Source organism: Uloborus diversus, chromosome 4, assembly GCF_026930045.1.
Source record: "Uloborus diversus isolate 005 chromosome 4, Udiv.v.3.1, whole genome shotgun sequence".
Lineage (NCBI taxonomy): Eukaryota > Metazoa > Arthropoda > Arachnida > Araneae > Uloboridae > Uloborus > Uloborus diversus.
This window is the reverse complement of record NC_072734.1, coordinates 78,898,002-78,920,450: the sequence shown is the minus strand read 5'-3', so window position 1 is coordinate 78,920,450 and position 22,449 is coordinate 78,898,002. Positions and strand designations below refer to the sequence as shown.

General features: G+C 32.9%; 1 protein-coding gene across 1 annotated transcript; it reads right to left on the bottom strand.

Moving 5' to 3' along the window:
• Nucleotides 1–2,156: 2,156 nt before the first annotated feature.
• LOC129220031 (ATP-dependent RNA helicase DDX18-like) lies at nucleotides 2,157–22,371 on the bottom strand. Its single transcript, XM_054854363.1, has 9 exons — nucleotides 22,268–22,371; nucleotides 21,985–22,136; nucleotides 19,225–19,525; nucleotides 13,359–13,473; nucleotides 12,756–12,895; nucleotides 12,522–12,683; nucleotides 7,126–7,278; nucleotides 4,692–4,862; nucleotides 2,157–3,014 (listed from the first exon to the last, which is right to left on the bottom strand). Exons 2-9 carry the CDS (start codon nucleotides 22,122–22,124, stop codon nucleotides 2,835–2,837), a joined length of 1,362 nt encoding a protein of 453 aa, XP_054710338.1. The 5' UTR covers nucleotides 22,125–22,136; nucleotides 22,268–22,371; the 3' UTR covers nucleotides 2,157–2,834.
• Nucleotides 22,372–22,449: the final 78 nt, after the last annotated feature.

Below are 22,449 nucleotides of genomic sequence, written 5' to 3'. Positions count from 1 at the left end.
AGTTCCTGAGATTAGCACGTTCAAACAAAAACTCTTCAGTTTTTATATTATTAGTTAATTAACAAGAAAAATAAAACAATGATATGTATATATATATATTTTACAAATCATTTTTAGCATCATTTAGGATTTTTTTTGAATAGTACCCATGAGATTTGCCTCATAGCTGAATCGAACCTACATCCACTGGCTCTTGAGGCCTGCATTTTTAGGTCGAGCTACCGTGGCTACGCATATGCTGCGTTCCAAGCATTTTATATTATAATATAAACTTTCCCATTTTCATAACATTTTTTATTGCTGCTCCACTCCTATTAGTCCCCTACTAGCAAATTTTCTTGCATCAACCTTGACAGATCTTGATATTTTACTGACGGCATCAGTATTGACGTGTTTCATACTGCATAAAGCTTGCAAAAAGATTAAAAAGCAATATTACAATAACAACACCTATGCAACATTGCATTCATCTTAAAATATCAATATTGATATTACCTTACAATAACAACATTGCATACATGTTGACGCCGTCAAGATGATATTGATTTCATGCTGTTGCTGTCAAGGTAATTAGTACACAATAGAACAGGTGGACCTTGGTTGATACTTGAGCATGCGCACAGTTCTTTCTACCCATCATCCCTCGCATTGCTGGCACATCTTCCTGCTTCGACCTTTGATTCAGTCGGTTCAGAGAAGCTGCACGTGGCCTTGCATTCTTTAGGCTTCATTAAGTTGGTTGCTTAGTTATTTGTGTGGAATAGTATTGTTTTAGGAATAACTTATGAATGACTGATAACTGTATTTGTTTGTTAATATAGTACTAAACAAGTCATATCGCAGACGATGTGCGATCAATGTTAGAAATGGCCGAAAATAACTTTTTTCGTCCTTAGACTTTGAAACAAAGGACATGAAGCCCAGAATTTCTTATTATCACTTCAATCTCACGAGTAAGATTAATTTTATTCAATGGTTATTTATGTTATTCTTTAAGATAAATTCATATGTTTTGTCATAGGATATTTTCAATGCTGACATCCATTTGAAAATGTACTTTATAGTATTTATTTATTTATTTATTATTTTGCTATCTTTACTCTTAAATGTGTTATAAAAACTTCCGCAATTATTCTTAACTAGGCATTTATGTCTTTATAATACAATTAGAAGTATGAATTTAAAAAAAGAGTCAAGTATTACGCAAAACGAAGAAACTTTCATTTTTTAAATTAAATTGCGAGTACTATTAAAACCTTTATATGAATTTCTGATCAGATGTCAGCTACAAGAAAATATTCTTAGGCTAGAAAACTATCTTGAAGAATAACAGAAATAATTAAAGAATGAAATTTAATTCTCGAGTTTAAAGTGAAAATAATTACAAATAAATAAATGGATAAACCACCTTGCAAACGTGCTGATTTCATACTGTCATGTCAATGCATCCTGACATTTTCCTGTCATATCAATACCTATGCAATATTACAAAAGCAAGATCATCTAGCCTAGACCTTGATTTCAAGCTGTCATGACAACATCTTGATATTATCCTGTGATATCAATACGTATGCAATATTACAAAAGCAAGATCATCTTGCCTAGACCTTGATTTCATGCTGTCATGACAACATTTTGATATTATCCTGTCATATCAATATGTATGCAAGATTACAAAAGCAGCCTACCTTGATATTTTCCTGACATTATGCTGCATACACCTTGTCAGTCAATATTGTGGCAGCCTGCTGACAGCATAAATGGAGTAACATAACAATATTGTGGCAGCATTAATGCAAGATGATTTTTCTTGCATGTCAACCTTTATGCAATGCTGAGGCAAGATATTTTGCTTACTGGGTCATAGCGTGATGTTATACAGCCTATAGCCTTCCTCAATGAATGGACTATTCAACAAAAAAAAGAATTTTTTAATTTGAACCAGTAGTTCCCGAGATTAGCGCATACAAACAAACAAGCTCTACTGCTTTATATTATTAGTATAGAAATCATTATATTGCAATTGTGATCCTATTAAGGTTTCATAAAATTTCCCATAAATTTTGGTCTTTTTTTCCCGTGACAAACTTGTAACCTTACTTATGACTTATTAAACTCTTAAGTAGAATATGTTTAGCAATAAGCTAAACATATTCTACAATAAAATGATGGATGCATATTATACACTATTTATCAAGCGTAAATAATGTACAACATTTATTTAAATCACTTCACAATACATGAAGGGAAATTCACAGATGTGACAATAATTACACATACAGTAAATGTTTACCAAATTAAAATTGTTTTCCATGAAAATGATTTACTTTTAATCACTTATCTTAGCAGATGTATTGAGTTTTAGTTGTGGTTTAAAACTAATAACAAACAGTCTCATTTGAGAGGGTTCAGCGACTGCTATATATTTACAGAATTTAAAACCATTTTTAACATTAGAAATTCTTGAACTTTTGGCAATTACAGATGGAAGTACGTTAATTATTTTTCTTTCTTTTTTTTTTTGAAGTAACAAATGCAATAAACATCAATAAATTCAGATACCTAACATAATGCACCATTATTTTAAAAAATAAATAAAGAAAAACTGCATAATACAAGATCAGTTCATTAGTTCTTGTATGTTTTGAAACTGAAGTTACTTTGCCCTAATAAACTGGAGGCAATTTACAACTTTTTTAAATACATAAAACTTACACTATTATTACTTTTCAAATATATTTACAATGAAATTAGATTAATATAAACTTCAAAATCATGATATGTGTACAAAAATGTTCAGAAATATTACACATTTTCAAAAACTATATATATTTTTATAAACTGACAAATGGTGGTACAGGGAAACCAAATGATTTTGCAACTGCTGCAAGGTCTAAAGTGTTGATGTCATAAACTTTTTTCATATGGTGAGACTTATATGCTCGAACATATGCTTTAAAAGCTTCCCTTGCTGAAACTTGCAAGAAGTAATTCTTTGTGACCAATTTCTCTAACTGAAAAGGGAAAAAAAGAAAAAACTTCATGTTAGGAAAATTAAATGTAAATGTAAAGAAAAATAATAGTCTTGCAGTTTATTCAAACATCTGTCTGCAATTTTTTTTTTTTTTTGAAATTTGCAACTTGTGAACCATTTATTTTTTTCTGAAAAGGGAATCAACACAAAAAAAAAATAATTTGAATTTTGATATCTTGAATTCAAATTATGTTTTTCGCAATCACGAGTGTGTGTGGGGGGGGGGGATATGTGTGTTTGTATGTATGGGGTATGTGTGTTTGTGTCTGTGTGCAGGCATGAAAGTGTGGGTAGTTTTGTGTGTGTGTGTTTAGGTTTTTGTGTGTGTATATGTGTAAGTGTCTGTATGTATGTGTGTTTGTGTGTGTGTGTATGTATGCGCGTGTATGCAGGACATGGATGAAACCTGGAGATGGCTTTCGCTATAGGAGCAGCAGCGTGAGGAGCCCGCCTGTCCACGGTGATGGTGCAGAGGGTGGTGGTGGGAAAAATCAAAAGACCTCAAAAACAGTCAAATGAAAGCAATAAGCAATCGTGATTGCTCAAAAAAAAAAAAAAAAAAACAAAAAACAGAGAAGAGCTCTGTAAATGTTGGTGATACTATGGCAACCCACAAACATCAGTAATACTTTCATTGCTTTAAAATATTCTTTGAAAATATCATTCATACTTTATTGGGGATGCCAAATTTGGCATCAGCCCCAATCTATACTATGGTAAGACTTCAGCAAAAAGACTTGACACTTCTCATTCGCTGCTAAGTATTTCTTAATACCATGATGCTAAACACTCACAGCATACTTCTCACTGAGACTTTGCCTGGTACAGATGTTGTAATTCACTACTCCTATTTACAACCATTACTCAAATTATGTAGTTCACCTTGGAATTAAAAATGCAGGAATAAGAAACTATTTTTAATGAAGCAGAAATACATCTAGAGACAAACTTTGTAGTAGGTCTAAACTGAAATCTCTTCTTGAAATTTTGTACTAACATAAGCATATTACTGTACATACTCATGCATTGGTTGACTTTTGTATAACTTCCCTACTAAATTCTTAAGCAGAATGCAGTAAAAAAATTAAACTTACGTGAATAAGTCAAATTAGGTTCCTTCAAAGATCTATTTTATATCACATTTTGCTGAATCATCACTGATAATTATGGAATCTGAAGATAAGTTCAACATTGATCCAGAAATAATAGATTCCAGATTAAATGAGCTTTGTGTGAACATTCAAACCTTAAGCAATAATTTACATTTGTTGTGGTCAATACAAATGTTATTGCAGCCAAGACAGTATACTGTGCAATTTAATACAAATGTTTAACAAAAGTTCTTTTTAACATGAAAAAATACTTTGGTTCCCTCAGTTTCTCACTAAATATTTTGCACTGTATTTCAAATTTTGTTAAAAAAGCTTCAGATTAACAGGGGGTGCCCCCTCCCCCCAAAAGCAAGAGCCCCTCCCCCTCCCAAAATGAAAAATACATCTAACCCCCATAATTTTATTGGCACAGTCTGCACCATGCACCCCCCCCCCCCCTGGTTGGGCACCCCTGACTTAGCACATAGGATATTTTTCTTTATGTGGGAAAAAATTGATTATTTGGTACAGTAATGCAACTTTCATATGAATTTTAAAAAGCATACCTGATTCTGGACATTTGCAACTTTGTTCCATGAAAAATCATACTCTTGCAGGGGAACTTTGGCATGTTTAAGATACCTCAGGAAGCCCAACTCTTCTGGTCTCAATATAAGCAAGGCATGCCCATTTCTATTTTCACCACGAGCAGTTCTGCCAACACGATGTATGTATTCCTATTTGGATAAAAAATATTTCAATTGTAAATTTCAGAGAAAAATTCATTTATTACAACAAACTTATGAAGAAAACTAAAACTGCTATGGAAATATTATTTCATCACTAACTGCAGTTGGGGCAAACCTAAACAGGGCAGCATTGTGAAGGCTACACAGATCCTTCTCGCAGAATTACAACACTGCCAGGTTAGGTTTCTCCCAACTATAGGTCCTCTTCAGGGTTTCTGCTACGGTCGCATTTCTCGCAAAATGCGAAAATACTGTCCAAATTGTGAAAATGGAACAAAGAGTTTTTGCTTTTTTGCTCCAATATAACAAGAAAAAAGGTGTACAATCAGAGAGAGGGAGCGATATTGAACTTAATCGTATTTATAAATCATATCTAACATGTATAAACTGTTATTAAGTTGAACAATATTTCGTCTTAATGGGCATTTTATCCCCCCAATAAATGCATTATTGGGGTTCTTCAAAAAAAAAAAAAAAAGTTTGCTCCCTCAATACCAAGAACAATTCTGTTCATTTCAAATTTTTAAAATATATTACCTATTGTGCATTTATTTTTTCAAAGATGTCAAGTCTGAATTTTTGCATTTTGCTAAAGACTTTTTAAACTCGGCTTAAACACTGGTCCTCTTATTTTCAAAACTGCTTTTCTCAAGTCTTTTTTAAGGTCCAATAGAATTTTTTTTTTATAGCAGAACTAAAGGCAGGAGTATATTAGTAAAAAAATAAGTTTAAATTTAACAACCAGCATACCTGCAACACTAAGTCATAAATTTGTTTACTTTTTAATGAAAGCAATAGAGACCATTGCAATTGATAATGGATCACTATTTTGGACAAAAGGAAATAAAGTGATTTTGTTTTCCTACGTAATTTTCTCCAATATGTTTTTCTTTCAAGCGATTTCAAGGGGCACTTTTCCGTTATAAGTTTATTGAACTTGTTTACATTCTACTTTGGCGAAAATATAAAAATAAAGCCAGGGTTTGAGCTGGGTTAAAAAGTTCTAGCAAAATGCTAAAATGTTATACATTCTCATATCTTTTTAAATTCCTCAGTGTGTTTCGCTTCCAGTTGAAAGTAAAATTGAATTCTTTTATGACATCTTTAAAGAAATAATTACAGTAACTTTTTTTTAACGTAAAATTAAAAAATCTTGGATTATGCTTACTATCAGGCAAGGATCTATAAATTTTGGGCCCCCCTGCAACAAAATTCGTAGGGCCCCTCTCAAGATGCCAGCAGTGGATATCTGCAACCTATTAAGTCATAATACTAGGGGTTTTTTTTTTTCAATTTCTTAGACCGTTGGGCCCCTTAAGGTCGTGGGCCCCCTGCATCGCTGGGTCTGTGGGTACGCAGATTCTGGCTTGCTTAGCATTAAGAAAACACATGTCTGGCTTTTAGAACGTTGCAGTCCCTTTTTCCTGATAATGCAGCTATTGGAAAAACGTAATGCTGGATAAGACTAAGTATTGTTGAACTTAATAGTAATTTAAAAAGCTTAGCTAAGATTTTAAAAAGATTGAGTTGACTATCGTCATGCTTGCTTCTTCTCTCAGATCGAAGTTTCTTTTTTAAAAATTAATTTATTTGCAATTGAGATAGTGTTGTCGCATTTTCCTGTAGCAGAAACTCTGAATAAAGCTCACATGACTGAGAATTTTATTTTATTTTTTTACATTTTGATGGCACTCTTGTAAAATTTATTAATTATTGGATATATTCATCTGACTGATTTTAAGCATTTAAATGGAGCATTTAAAAGAGTTTGACTTATTTGGTAAATTACTTTGATGGTATTTTTTATGTTATTTAATACTTTGTTTTTTTATTAGGCCAATTATATTAGTTTTAATAGCTTAATTTTTATTTTTTGCCTTAATGGGATTTAGTCACGTTTAATGGCTTCTTTTGTTAAAGAGCCCATTAAAAAAGACAAAATATGTTGCTCACTAATTGAATTGTTCCTTTGTAACTTTGACCAGACATAGGGACAATAAGTAATCTAAAAAATCTTTGTCAAGATAACAAAATTTATAATGGAAAAGTATCATTCAAAGAAAGCAAAAAATACAAGTCAAAAGAAAAGCCTATTTTTTTTGCAAACTATTTTTCTTAACAGTCGTTACCAAAACCTATCTGATAAAACTTCTACAAATTACAAACACGTCATAAAAAGACAAGGATAACATGCTATTAAGAAGCTATAAAGTACTTATTGTTTTAAACTCAAATGGGGGAAAAAACATACCTTAGGATCATCAGGAGGGTCATACTGTACAATCCAATCAACTTGAGGAATATCTAAACCTCTAGCTGCAACATCTGTACAAAGCAAAATGCCAGATTTTGCTTTGCAAAACTGGAAGAATGTAACCGTTCTCTTGTTTTGCTTTTGTTTTCCCTATACAAAAAAAGAAAACTTTAACATATAATCATGAAATATCAAAATGTTACAAAACATGTTATTTAATTGGTAGTAGTATAATTATATTTAAGAAATAATTTTACAATACATAATGTTTTAATATGATGAAAATTAAGCAGGGCATTTATTAGGGCAATAAAATATCATAATAATACTAAATTAAGAAAATTAAACTAATTTTATTTAAAAAAAAATCTCTTAAGTTTTGTGGATACAAAGAGTAAAATATTTTAATAATGATTTAATGATGACTTCACTTTTTAGAACTTTTAATTACTGCATAACTGAAAGTGAAATGTTAGTACATCTGTTTGATTAAAAAAAAAAAAAAACATCATCAAAACCTTTTATTTTTAATTGTTTGATAATAACAAAATAATGAAATTACAATGAGAAAAAAAAATTGATTTCGGGAAATGATATTACAGAAGAGGAATTTTTAAACACACCTAAAAATAAGAAAAATGTGAAAAAATAAAAAAATAAATAAGTAAAAATTTTAAGACAGACTAAGAATATGGAAAAAAATGCCTGAATCTGAGAAACTTAAAATGTTTGCATATTCATTACCAGAGCATTAGAATTCCCAGATTTTTACTATCCAACCAAAGTAGTGTCTCCAACCAAAACTAGAGATCAATTTTTTGTCCTAAAATCTTAGGAAACCCAAGATTAAACACTGGTGAACGATATTAATTTTTACAGATGACATTCGCTTAAATCAATTTGGATGCACCTGGATTGACTTTTTCGAGTGGGCACGGCAAGAAGACGAATTTACAAATCCTCATATACTGAAAACAAAAGATAACAAAGATTGAAAATTATGATCAGTGCAAATTTTTTCTAGTCAAAGGAACAGAATCACATGAAAAATTAAAATGATCGAGTTTTTTAAAAGTGAATGCAATCGAATTTTGAAATGCGCAAAAAATCGGGACTAAGCCAAAAAAAAAATGTAAAACAAGCTCCAAATGCTTAAACTTGATGATATTCTGCCAAAACTGCCAAATATGCTAAAGGAACTGCAACATTAAATGCAAAATTGGGTTTTGGCCCAAGTTTGTCTGAGTTTGGTGCAGAAAAGCCATTTGGTGGTCTTTTGGAGCAGTTTGGCACAGGATCGGCGATTGGCGTAGTTTGGTGCAGCTGGCACATCCCTGTGTATTGGATCTAGAGCTTTTACATAGCTTTTCGTTGCCGAGCCATAAATTTGGCTCCATAATCAAGTTTTGAGCATTTAAGACCTAGATTCTTAAAAGAGACTCTATCAGCACCCCAGGAAGTGTTTGCTAAGACTTTAAGGATATTTAATTTCAATAAACATTTTTTCCTCAGCTCTTGTATGTGTGGTACGAAATTAAGTTTTTTTATTAAGTGTGAGGCCAAGGAATTTCCCTTGATCCTTTACAGTTATTGGTTGATTATTGAGGAGAGGATTTGGATCAGGATGAAGGCCTCTTTTACATTACAAATGAATGCAGAAGGTTTTTTGAACAGAAAAAGTGACATTATTTTCCTCTGCCCATTGTGAAATTTTATTGCTAGCTATTTGTTGTCTTTCAATGATACTCATGTTCAATGAAGAGAACGAAATTTGAAAGTCATCAACGAAAACATGGTGCCCTTGACAGCGTGAGGCAGTTGTTCGATTAAGCTATTGATTGCTGTTATGAAAAGAGTTACGCTTAATACACTTCCCTGGGGAACTCCTTCTTGCATGAAGATATCTGACAGAACAGACTTGACACATATTTGAAAAGTTCGTTCTTTTAGAAACTTAGTGAGAAAGATGGGCAGGTTACCTCGCATTCCATACTCGTGCAGGGTTTTGAGGATCCATACCTCTAGGTATGGTTATATGCTTTTTCAATGTCAAAAAATACGCTAACAAGATGTTTTCGTTTGAAAAATGCTTCTCTTATTGATGTTTCAAGAAGCAGTAGGTTGTCTATGGTGCATCTGCCATGCCTGAATCCACTTTGATATGAAAATAGCAGATGGTGCGACTCCAAAATATACACGAGTCTGGTGTTGATCATCCGCTCCATTACTTTACATGGGCAGCTTGTGAGAGCTATAGGTCTTTAACTCTTGGGTTTATCAGATTGTTTGTTTGGTTTAAGAACAGGAATTACTATTTCTTGGGTCCAGGATTTGGAGAATCTGTGTTCAGAATAAATTCTATTAAAACATCTCAGAATATTTTCTACTGAAGACCTGCTTAGATTTTTTAAAATGCTATTGTGTATGCCCTCAGTGCCAGGTGATGCGCTTTTTGATTTTTGTAAAGCAATATTTAGTTTTTGAAAGGTTAATTTTGTGTTGTATTGATTAAAAATGTTTGAATGAAAATCTAGAACTCTTTGTTCCTTACGTGATTTGATAGTTAAAAATTTTGAGCAATAGTTATTTGCACTGGAGACTTCTGCCAAATGAGTCCCCATGCAGTTAGTCACCTCATTGTGATCAGATAAAATACGACCATTTATCTCCAGAATGGGTGCACAAGATGAATTGTAGTTTCCAGAGATTTTTTTATTTTACCCCATAGTCTTGGATAGGGTGGACGTCGTAATTGTGCTGACATAGGCCTGCCATGAGTCCCGCTAAATCTTCCATCGAATCCTTCAAGCTTCAGCATGAGCTCGTTTAAGTGCCACCAGATTTTGTGTGGTTGGATAATGATGAAATGTGTTCCATGCCTTTTTTTGTTTCTTATGAGCCTCCTGACAACCAAAGTTCCACCAAGGTTTAAGAAATTTGATCCTGCTTATAGTGGTTCTTGGTATACCAGCGCTCGCTGTGTGTAAGATAAAGTCGGTTACTTGCTTTACCGCTACATCAATATCAATCACGTCTTCCGATGTTATTTCTGCCAACTGGGTAAATGCTGCCCAATCAGCTTGAATAAATTTTTCTATTATTAAACCTCTACTGTTGAAGTCTGGACTCCCCCAGAAAGGGTGATGACCATTGAAATTCCCCAAGATGGCATATGAGGGAGGAAGTTGATCTACAAGTGTTTGCAATTCCACGCTTCTCAAGTCATAAGAAGGTGGTATACACACAGAACAGATTGTAAACAGGGAGTGAAGGTGAATGCTCACAGTTACTGCTTGCAGGGATGTGTTGATAATGAGCTGTCTAAATGCATAATCATTAGAGATTAGCAATGCCACTCCTCCACAACAACGGTCACCTGACAAGCAGTCCTTGCAGTATATGTCAAAACCTTTCAACCTCGGTTTATCAACGGGAGATAGGAAAGTTTTCTGAAGACAGAATATGGCCGGTTGGTGATATTAGACAAGATTTTTGACGTCCGTGGCATTACGTGAGTAACTCCGACAATTCCAAGAAAGAATGCTAAGGGCCATGGAGAGAAAAGGAAAGAAAAATGGCCGGAAGAAGAGAGAGCAGCTCATGAAGGAGGATAGTCCGTCCACCCTTCAACGTCGGATGGCGGAAGATTTTCAAATTCAACATCCTGATCCTCCTCTTTGGGAGGAAGTTGTTTTGATTTAGTCAATTTTACTTTCTTACTTGAAAGTAAAAAGTCCTCTTTTTTAAATTTATGAAATTTTGGGGGCCTCTGTTTAGAAGCTACTCCAATTTTTGAGCGCTTTTGGATAATTTTCTTTTTTTCAACTGTTTTCTTTTGCTTTTTCATCTTTGTTCGAAATCAATGCAGCTGAGTAACTTGTGCTGGGGTTTTGTGCAGTTTGTATTTTAATTTCATTACAATTTTTTTGTGGTGGTTTAGGAGTATTGAGCTGTTTATTTGTTGTTTCAGGCAAGTTATTTGATTTAGTACTGGTTATTGTGTTAATTTGAGGACCTGTTTGTGTGCTGGTGGAATTGAATACTTTTCTTACTGCTGCAGCATATGAAAGTCCGACTGAAGGCATATGAGACTGGACTGTATATTTTTCTTGCGTCTGGGTATGATATATTCTGAGTGGTTTTGACTACCTATATTTCTTTTTCGGAGAGCCATTTTGGGCATTTTCTAGAGTAAGAGGGATGGTCTCCTTAGCAGTTGACACATTTGAATTCCTTTTTTGCTCTCATTGCTACTGTGGCTGGGCTCAGCACATCTGGCACAAGTTTCTGTACCACAGTATGACAGTTTGGAATGCCCGACGCGCTGGCACTTAAAGCACTGTAGCGGGTTTGGAATATATGGTCATGAGAGAGAACCAGCTTTGACACGTGAAGGGAGGAGAGCGTTCTTAAGGTCAGAATGACATGTTTTGTATTCTGCATTTCGCCGTTGCGTTTGATAACGATCCTCTTCACTCCACTTAATGTGTTGGTCCTTCATTTCTTCTAGAATTTCCTTCTCTGGTGTAAATAGAATACCTGGCTCTGAAATGATTCCCCGAAAAAAGGTTAATGTTGAGTGTGCTGAGACAGTATAAAGATACAAACTTAATTGTTTCATAGCTAAAATAAGTTGAACTTGTTTTGGGTGGTTTATTTCTACTAATGATTCGCCAATAAGTGTTTTTTTTTTTTTTTTTTTTGCAGATTGAAACTCACCGATAAGATTTACCGAAGTTTTGTTTGTTAGAAATGGGGAAACAGCAGTAAATGTAAGATTTTCGTTTCTTTTGATGATAAAACATTTAGCGGATATAAGGGATTCATTCTGATGCTCCCCACGTGAGGGAGAAAGGTCTTTTAATTGATTTAATTCAAGCTTGGACCAGAGAACTGAGGGGGGGGGAAATGGGGTCTAGCTCCTGCACAGGGGTAAGGCTTATACACCAGGGTTTGCCTGCTATCCCTGACGTCAACCGTTTGAAGCACCGGCTACCCCCGGTACCACGAAGTCATCGGCACGGTAGAAACTCTGGTTTAGGGTTTTTTTCTCTGAATTTGGCAAGTGTGATGAGGGAAGGAAGGGAATAAAATTTCCTTCTCGCTGATATTCTATTTGATCAACTGGGGGGTTCACCACTCCGTCCAAGAGCTCGCCCCGAATTCACCACACCGCAAGCCCCCCATCACGACAAGGTAAACGGACACCGGGAAGGGGGGGGGGGCTGCAAATCTTCAATAGTCATTTGTATTATTAAAATGTAGTTTGATAGGTTGTTTTGGAATGTCTAAAGAACTACTTGAATACATTTCAAACAGTTTTTGAAACAAAGAATTATTTAACTTTGAAATTGTACAAAACTATTAATCAAAAACATTTCTGTGATACATACATGAATACAGCTAACAGGAAGGTCTATGTAGTTCAAGAGCTCATTATGATATTTCACAGACATACATGAACTGAAGAAAACCATCACTTTCTTCTTGCGGTTTTTCTTCAAAAATGTAAACAGCAGCAGAAACCTTTTATCTGAAGGGCAAACAACATAACCCTAAGGAAAAAAAATACATCAGTAACATGTAAACACACTTGCTAACTTACTTGTTATCTTAATTTTACTTACTTGTTTTAAACCATCAACTGTAGCCCTTTCCTCATTATCTTCAACTCCAATATACAGTGGTTGCTTTCGTAGAGCAACACGAACTAAATCTTCCGTTTTTTTGGTTAAAGTTGCACTGAATAATAATGTCTGCCTAGTTTCTGAAAGGAGCAATGATTTATTAATTTAATATTTGCTTCATACTATCATAACATCTCTCCAACTATCAGAACAGTTGGTAGTTCTGATACATTGTAGAAAAAAGTATATTGCAGTAATTAAAACAGCTTTTCAGTTCAGTGAATTTGTTGTATTAAATAGTATAAGTTGTTTCTTGTATCGATTTAAGTCATATGACATAGTTATGTTCGGAAAGGTGAACAGCTAAGTTTTTTTCCTCTTTAAAAACATATTATGAAATTTAACAGCTGCTTTAAAAATCATAAGAGTTTGTAACATTAAACTCAGCAATAGTACACAAAGAATTTCAGGGGAAAAACTTGAAAATGTAACTAAATGTGCATAAAAAAATTGTTACTAAATTATGTCAAAAAAAGCAAAAGTTAATTTTCCTGATTTGGATAAATATATTTTCACAAAAAAAAAAAACATGAGTCAACTTACTAGGCAATATACGGATGATATTCTTCATTTCTTCTTCAAAACCTATATCTAATATTCTATCAGCTTCATCAATAATCAAGCACTGTAAATTCTTATATAGAAATTGATTTGTATTCTGAAAGAAGAATTATTGATCATTTCACAAAATGAACTACAAAACATGTACAAATGAAAGACGATTTTTAAATCAAGTAAAATGTAATTTGATTCAGTGGTTATAAGGCACTACAAAAGTTTTAACAGATCTTATAACAGAAAAATGATTTTGTTTGGCAACACTTTTTTCATAAACCAGAAAAACAATTTTGCTTGTTAACACTTTTTTCACACACCAGAAAAATGGTTTTATTTGTTAACACTTGTTTTACTGCGTGATTAGTCATTTTATACTGGCTATTAATCAGTCATCTTCAGCAACAATTGCTCTGGATACAAATAATGCCAAAATACCTTAACTTGTTTCGTACAAACTTGAATCCCAATTTCAACTCAATTTTCAAATAAACTGAGCTTCAGTCTATACCTGCCAATGTTCACTAAATTGATGTTAAAAAAAAGTGATCCAGATTCATACTTTCATCACTAATTCTTTCGTCATACAACTTTTTTGATAAATTTCCCAAAATTGTTATAAACTAAGTTTGACCAAAACTAATACTAATTTTCAAGTACTGTTGGCTTGATTGAACTTGGATGCGATTAGATCAAAATTTTCAGATGGACATTACATTAAGGTACACACAAGGCAAGTCCTCTGTACAGAAGCTAAAATCTGAACACAGTTGAAGTAACCCTTCCTTATACTGTGCTTTTCAAGAGACAACACAAAAGCGCAACATATGAAAATGCGATATAGCCGAAGTTATGAAAAGTAACAATTACTACCGTACAAGTTGATGACATTTGCACATACAAAAAGATTATTTTATCGACATATTAAGTGGATTTTCAAAATGGATACAAAAGAAAATTATTTTACCAATTGTTGTTTTAAAATTTAAAAAATAATTAAAAAAATTACAATATTTCTGATGTTTTATGATGGGATACAAATTGAAAGTTTCAGCTTGATTTACAACGAATTTGATGCATGGAAAACATACTAGTTTTGTTCATTTATTTGCAAAAGTAAATAATATACTTTGTATATGAAAAATTATATTTGATTTTCTGCTCTGTCAAATGTTAAGTAACTTGTTTCTTTTAATAATTTTTCAGGAGACAAAGGAAAAGTGCAATGTATACGAATGAGCTATATAATAAGGGGTTGCTGTAATGAAAAAAAAAACCTATTGATGTACAAACAGTAGAATTACATAATAGATTGAAATGGGTGGTATTTTAAGAGAAAGCAAATGCTATCATATTTTGAAATGCATAAAAAATTAGGATATGGGCTTAAACAACAGCTAAAATACATAAAATTTTGCAGGCATGATATATTTTCTTTATAACGGAAGATATAGAAATAATAGGTTAATTATTAAAAAAAAGTTAATATTTATGAGAATTTTACCAGGGCGTTTTAAGAAAAACAGCACGTTTTTATTATAAGTACGTCCCTTGGCACATTTTATATCTTGGCAATTATTTTTCCTTTCATCAATTGCTGTCATGTTTGGTTAAAGTTACATACAAACTAGTACTTGTTTGGTGATATCATACGTTTGTTTTGTTTTTATGGATTTAGGACTTTTCATCAAAACCCCAGTGGCAAAAAGTTTCGTAGCTGTCTGCGAAAAGCTTTTAGAACTTCATAATCTGTCTGCAAAATTTCGAGTGTGGTTAAAAAAAATATAAATAAATGAGTCTTTTTTAAAATAATATTTGAAAAAGGCAGGAGGTGCCCCCCCCCCCGCCCCCCAAGACGGTGGCGCACCTCCTTTAGTTCTATGAAGCACTTTCCTCTCAAGAGTGAGACTCTCCCCCCCCCCCCTCGACTGAGTCCAAAATCTTTCTCAAATTACCTACCCCTAAAAGTTTCAACAGTTCAATCTGATGACCTCCGCCCCCCTGTCCTTGGTGGACACCTGACATTGCAAACATGTGTTGGCTATTGAACGGGGTCTGTCCAGGATTTTTTACAGGGTCCTTTTTTTCTGTGAAAAATCAATTCATTTTGTGAAAAAGCAAATAATTTTGCGTGGGGGAGGGGGGAGAGTGAAATTTCAAAATGGGTGTTTTTGTGAAATTTTTTCTTTTTTCCATTTATAATATTAGTTTCCTTTAAATAATTGATGAAAAAGAAAAAAAAAATCAACCAGTGATGAGCATTTAACTCTTTGAAACTCTTAAAAATCTTAGAATTTTGTTAAAAACACCTAGATTTCATGACTTTGATAAAAATAAAAGGAGGATTTATTTGTTCGTCTCTTAACAAAGTGAACTAAACATCAAAAGTTCAAAAAATCCGATGCTCAAAGTGGATGCCAAGAGATAACAATTCTCAAAGAGAAGGCTCCAAAAGTATAAAAACGGCTCATAAAAGAATTTAAAAATTATTTTAGAATTGCATTTTAGAAGCCTATGATAAACATATTATTAATATCTATCGACACAGTTGCAGCAAAACTAATATTATACCATTTAATCATCATTTAAATTTTTGACTCATAAACAAAAACTGAATTTTGTTTTAAAATCTTGAAATGATGGTTTTAATAGACTTTTCATTTATTTGCCTCCATATAAAGCAAAGTTAGCTTGAAAAAAAAAGAGTAAAAATGTGATTCTCATATCAGATGCAATCAGATTGCATTTTTCAAAATGAAAACATTAAAAGTGTAAAAACGGTAAACAAAAAGTGTATTAAAGTAAAATAATTTCAGAACGATAATTTTAAAGCTGGTAACCCTATTTGAAGCGATCACATTTCAATTCGCTGACAAATGTTTTTTTTTTCTTTTGTACAGAGAAATATGTGTTATTTTGATTTCAGATTTGCTTTTCCAGTAATCAATTTGAAAAAGATCGTTTTGTTTTGGTCACGGAGTAGGAAGAAGGAGAGAAATGTCCTACGGGATTGCTAGTGTAAAAGTGGCAACGTTTGTTCACTATTTCCAGAGGGCGCTGTATGTGCACCGCTCCCGACAATCGTAGCAGATTAATGTAAATGATGCTAAGTTTCTCATTTTTTTAGAGGCAGCTATTAAAGCAAAAAAAGAAAAAAACTACTGGAAATTGGTTGTAACAAGGGGCCAATATAGTGGACGATGTACGGCTTTCGCCCACAGGAAGTTAGCGCAGTATTTTGATGGAAAATTTTATTTTATTTTTCATCACCACTTTGCGGAATTCGTCTGCTATTAATATTGCGCTGTGCGATGTTTTATTTTTTACGAGTTGGAATGTTTCTATTCCTGTAAATAATTGACGAAATGAGAATGTAGTAGAATTAATTATGTAAATCCTTTTTTTAATTAGTTGTAAATTTCGTGACATGTTTCGAGAACTAATTAAAGCGAAATAATTTTTTGCTTTCACGACCTTTAACAGATAAAAATAAATGTTAATGTTCTATTCACTTAACTTCAAGCAGATATTGATTATAATAATTTTATTCACGTGTTTACTCACTGCTGAAACAGAATTGTTATCATTATTTTTTTATTATTGCATTTTTTCGACAACAAAATGGAAAAAAAAATCGAGAAATCTTATTCATTCAAAAAGCTATACCTTGGAACGCTTTTTTGAGATAGTTTGTGGGGTTTTCTGTTGAAATTAATCATGTGTATTTTTTAAATGAAAAAGGTTTCCCGATTTTTTTCCGATTTGGTTGTAGAAAAAAATGCAATAATAATAAAAAAATAATGATAACAATTCAGTTTAAGCAGTGAGTAAACACGTGAATAAAATTATTACAATCAATATTAGCTTGAAGTTAAGTGAATAGAACATTAACATTTATTTTTATCTGTTAAAGATCGTGAAAGCAAAAAATTGTTTTGCTTTAATTAGTTCTCGAAGCATGTCACGAAATTTACAACTAATTAAAAAAAATATTTACGTAATTAATTCTACTACATTCTCATTTCGTCAATTATTTTCAGGAATAGAAACATTCCAACTTGTAAAAAATAAAACATCGCACAGCGCAATATTAATCGCAGACGAATTCGGCAAGTCGGTGATGAAAAATAAAATAAATTTTTCCATCAAAATACTGCGCTAACTTCCTGTGGACGAAAGCCGTACATGGTCACTATATTGGCCCCTTATTACAACCAATTTCCAGTAGTTTTTTTCTTTTTTTTTGCTTTAATAGCTGCCTCTAAAAAAATGAGAAACTTAGCATCATTTACATTGATCTGCTGCGATTTTCGGGAGCGGTGCACATACAGCGCCCTCTGGAAAAAGTGAACAAACGTTGCCACTTCTGCATAGTAAAGATTTATCTCCTTCCCTTTAATCTCCCTGGTTTTGGTTTATACTTGCCACCACAGGCGGGCGAACAAATGATCGATCAGATCTCAGACACAAGTGCCATCATTCTCTCTCTGCATCAGCAGTTCATGCAAATAAATGACCAACAGTTGCAGACAGCTTTTTTCTTTATTTTCTTTTTTTCTTTGCAGACAATTTTTTTTTTTTTTTTTTTGCAGAAAACCTTTATTTTTTTAGCTCAGACAGAACTGTCTGCATCGTGGTGTTTCTGCCACTGGGATCAAAACAAACCTGAAATCAAGACTAACATTTGCACTAAAATGAAAAGTAATGCAACAATTAATTAAAATAAACTTAGAAAATAAAATTGTACACCAAATAATAATTTAAAAAAAAATAAAAAACAAACTGCCAAGATATAAAATATCACTATAAGTCCCACAAACAAAACTTGTTAACTTAGAAAACATTAGAAGCTCCATCAAAGAGTAAAATAATCCATCAAATAAAGTCAGCATTGAACTGTCTATAATATAACTTAGCTTTATCTGCATGGCTCTGTTCGTGCTATAAAAATTGAAAGATTCTGTTTCACTAACTAAAATATGCACACATAACTTTACCTAAGCTCCAAGCATTTTACTCTAATCACTTTAACTTTTGTTTTTTTTCCTTTTAAGAATGTCATTCCGTTACTCAAAGAATTGCCCTGAATTGACAGGCATCTTTTTCCCACCACATCAGGCTATGGACCACCATAAAATAAAATACTTTAAGGGTTTAAACTGAGAAAGAAGAAACAAACCAAGAAGCTATAAGACATAACGATTACAAAAAAAAAAAAAAAAAACGTTAATAACTTGAATGGAGAAGAGACTTTCTAAATCCAGGTTAACATCCTCATAACTTTTTTTCTAATTGAGATAGAAGCCTGGATCTTCTAACACAGGTCGTTAGATCTGGTGCGAAAAAAAAAAAAAAAAAAAAATTCGCTCAAATGGAGTCAAAACGAAAGCTGTGGGACAATTTGTTGACTGTGGTTATAATGAAGAAAGTAGTCCTGAAATTCAGAGAAGTCTCGGAAACTTTGAAGTAAAAACAAGATAACTCCGGCCGTAATGAAGTCAGAGAACTGGAACAAATTGCATAGAATGCAGAAAAACCTGACTTTTCCCATGATATATAATATCTATATGTGCAGGTAATTTTTCACCCCTATATTCGAGAATTTATGCAAAAATTCGGCATTAAATTAGAATTAAAAAAAAAACTACCATTCGAAATTTTTTAAACCTGTCTGCAAACCTTTTTCGAGTTTAAAGACACAAATTGAAAATTTCAGCAAAATCAGCTGGGTAGGTCTCGAGTTTTGCGCATCCAAACACACAGAAGCTTTTTGGAAACTTCATTTTATACTATGTAGAGATGACAAAATTGAGCATTTGTTTACATAAACTTATTTGTACTTTTAAAACATTACCTGTAAATGGTCCAGAAGTCTTCCAGGAGTAGCAATCAGTATGTTCACACCTGTTGCAAGTTTCTGTGCTTCTGCCTGCCGGCTAGCACCTCCCATGATCAAGCCATGCGTATGAGAGTGGTACTTTAAGAGTTCTTTCACAACACCAAATGTCTGCATTGACAGCTCACGAGTTGGTGAGATAACCAGCACTCCAGTTCCATTCCTCTGAGAAAACTTTAGTTTATACATGAGCTCTATGGCTGGAATCAAGAAGGCCAATGTTTTTCCACTACCTGTCTTGGCAGATACCACTGCATCACTGAAAAAGAATGAAGAGTGATTATAGACTCCTTAGTTAATTTTATTTAGAGGATTCCTCCCCCCCCCCCCCCCTCTGATAGGGAAGCAATAAACTTTTGATTTATTTTTCAACAAAATTTGCGAACATTAACTGATCAGCAAGCACAAGCTAAATTTAACGAAAGTTCCCCAGAATATTCTTTTAAAAACTTTGAGATAAAATTCCAACCAATCAATATTTTTGCTTGTTTTCAATACCTTTTGTACCAGTTACACAGAATCGAGTTTTGAGTACCACAGTAAAACAATATACTAGTTCTTCCAGCCTATAAAAGGTACTTGACATGCTATAGTGCAAAATATAGATGAAAACTAAGATTTTTGGTTAGTACCCAGTGACCGGTAGATTGTTTTATTAGTTGTCATTTTTAAAATTACAACTATGTTTCAAATTTCTTTGATAATGAAAGAAATTCTCATCATAATACATTAAACATTGTTTTCTATCAATCTGTAACCTGCCAACTTACGATTATACGCGAAATAGGATGGCACGATAACCGCCAATAAGCTAATTTGCAGATAGCTCGCAAATTAGGTATATAAAAGCTGCTAGTGTATACAAAGAGTGCTTAAAAAGATCAATAGCACTTGCATACACTTAAACTATATCCAAAACAATAACTGCATGTAAAAAGTTAGAAAAGAACAGCTCATTATTGCAAATGGATTACACATATACGCGAACAAATCCTGCAAACAGATTTATTGCAACAGATCAATCTGCATAGCTGCCAACATGCTAGCTTAAAAAATCTTACAATGTGCGAGGCGGCTATATTTCTACCCTTTTTTGACCATCATAAAACAAAGTATTAAAATTTAAAGTACAGTAAAACCTGTAAAACTGACCACCCTTATAAGTTAACCACCTGTCTAAGTTGACTACTATTTTCAGGCACATTGCAAGTGGTCAACTTACACAGGTTTCACTGTTGATCTGTGCTTTTATAAGCAAAAAAAAAAAAAAAAAAAAAAAAAAAAAAAAAAAAAAAAAAAAATTTAAACATAAGTAAATAAATAAAATTTTATTTCTCTGCTTTCAAAAGTGCTGGAAGTAAAAGAAAACTTCAACCATTTGCAATATGTAGTAAAATTGAAACCAAAAACCTAAAAATCGTACAAATCTGCCATAAGACCGTACAAAACTTCCAAAAATCTTACGATGTACGGCTAAATTGTACAAGTTGACAGCTATGAACATGCTAAGGGAAGGGGAGAGGATTTTTTTCAAGACTTGACCAGCCACTCTTTTACGCAAGTAAGTAATGTGGATCTAAAAATCAATGAGAAGGGTAGGTATAAAAATCAGTATGTAGTAAAATGTAAAGCAGTAAAGAGTAGTGTAAATTTAAGAATCAGGTTTCAGCTAATCAGGTTTCATTGACCTGGGAGGGAAGTGGAAAAAAGCAATAAGAATCTCTAATCATAAATTTTGCACACACTAAGTTAAACTGTGTGCAATTATCGACATTCAGTTAATCATCGCTGAATTTTTCTTCTTGTTTGTGTTAAAAACAAGAAGTGTAAAAAGCTGCAGATAATTGTGATTTTACTGTAATGTTCAAACTGAACATTGTTCCCTGCATGAACCTCACTTGCAAAATCTCAGAACTGAATGTATTTTATTGCATATACAATAATTTTTTAAGCAATTTTTTAAGCAACCCTGGAAATAAAGACCTGGATTTGGTAACCCTAAAGCGACATCTTTGTAGTCTTATTGCAGTTTGGAGCATTTCTTTATTATTTTTTTTGTGTGTACTGTATCTCAGAGGGGAAATTTCTTTCCGTGATGACCAGCAAGTTTTTTGGGTCTGGTTGTCACTGCCACTTAAAACATTTCTTAGTCATGACCTTTACCGAGCGGCAACGTTTGAGGGGCGGCTACTCACCTTTTTTTTCTCTGTGGAAACTATAGATCTAAAAATGTGAATGATGATTTGTAAGGGTGGCAGCTTCAAATTTTTGCTCCCAGTAGGAAGAATTGTAGATCCAGCAGTTTGTTCACAACCCAAACTTACTCATTTCTAATCGACAATAAATTTAAACTTAGAACACATAACAGCAGTTTTAATTTTTTAATACTTATTTTGAATCCTTTGTTAACAAGAACAAGTTCTGTAAAACTAAATATGTAAGTAAAAGATATGAAGATTTATTTCAGAAGTGACGGGACAAAGTAGTATATATGAGAAATGCTTCACCTACTTAGGCTTGTTCTCATGTTTATCAACATAAGGATCGCAGTTCTAAGCTTTTTGTCCCACTCTTTTTTTTTATCAACAGTATTTTTTATGACTTGCTATTATTTCACACTGAAGGCAAGATAAAATTAACTTAGAAATCAGACCTGCAAAATTTAACTGTGAGATTAAATTTTATTTTCACGCCCCTAAACAAACAACTATTTCTTACCTGCCCTCTAGCAAACTAGGTATGGTCCTTGCTTGAATTTCTGTCATCTTTTCGAATCCCATGTCAGTGATTGCTTTTAAAGTATTTTCAGACACTTTATCAGCAAGCGAGCTGAAAGCCGTGTCGCTAAGATTTTCCATGGTTAAATGTATCTGAAAAAGAATTGTTATAGAGTGAACGTATTTTAAGCGATAATTCTATTACATCAGTTTCATGAGTCTACATGCTATTTTGAATTCAATATAGAACAAACATTGAAGTAAAAATTGAAAACAAAATTTACTTGTAACTTTGTTGTAAAAATTCAAAGCATCACATAAATTTTTTGAAAATTACAAGCACAAATACATTTTTCAACACGTTGGATTGCAATTTCAACAACAAATCACGTAGTAACAGTTACAGACACAGTTTTCGAAAATAATACTTTTTGAAAAGATTTTTCAAATACAATAAATATAAAGG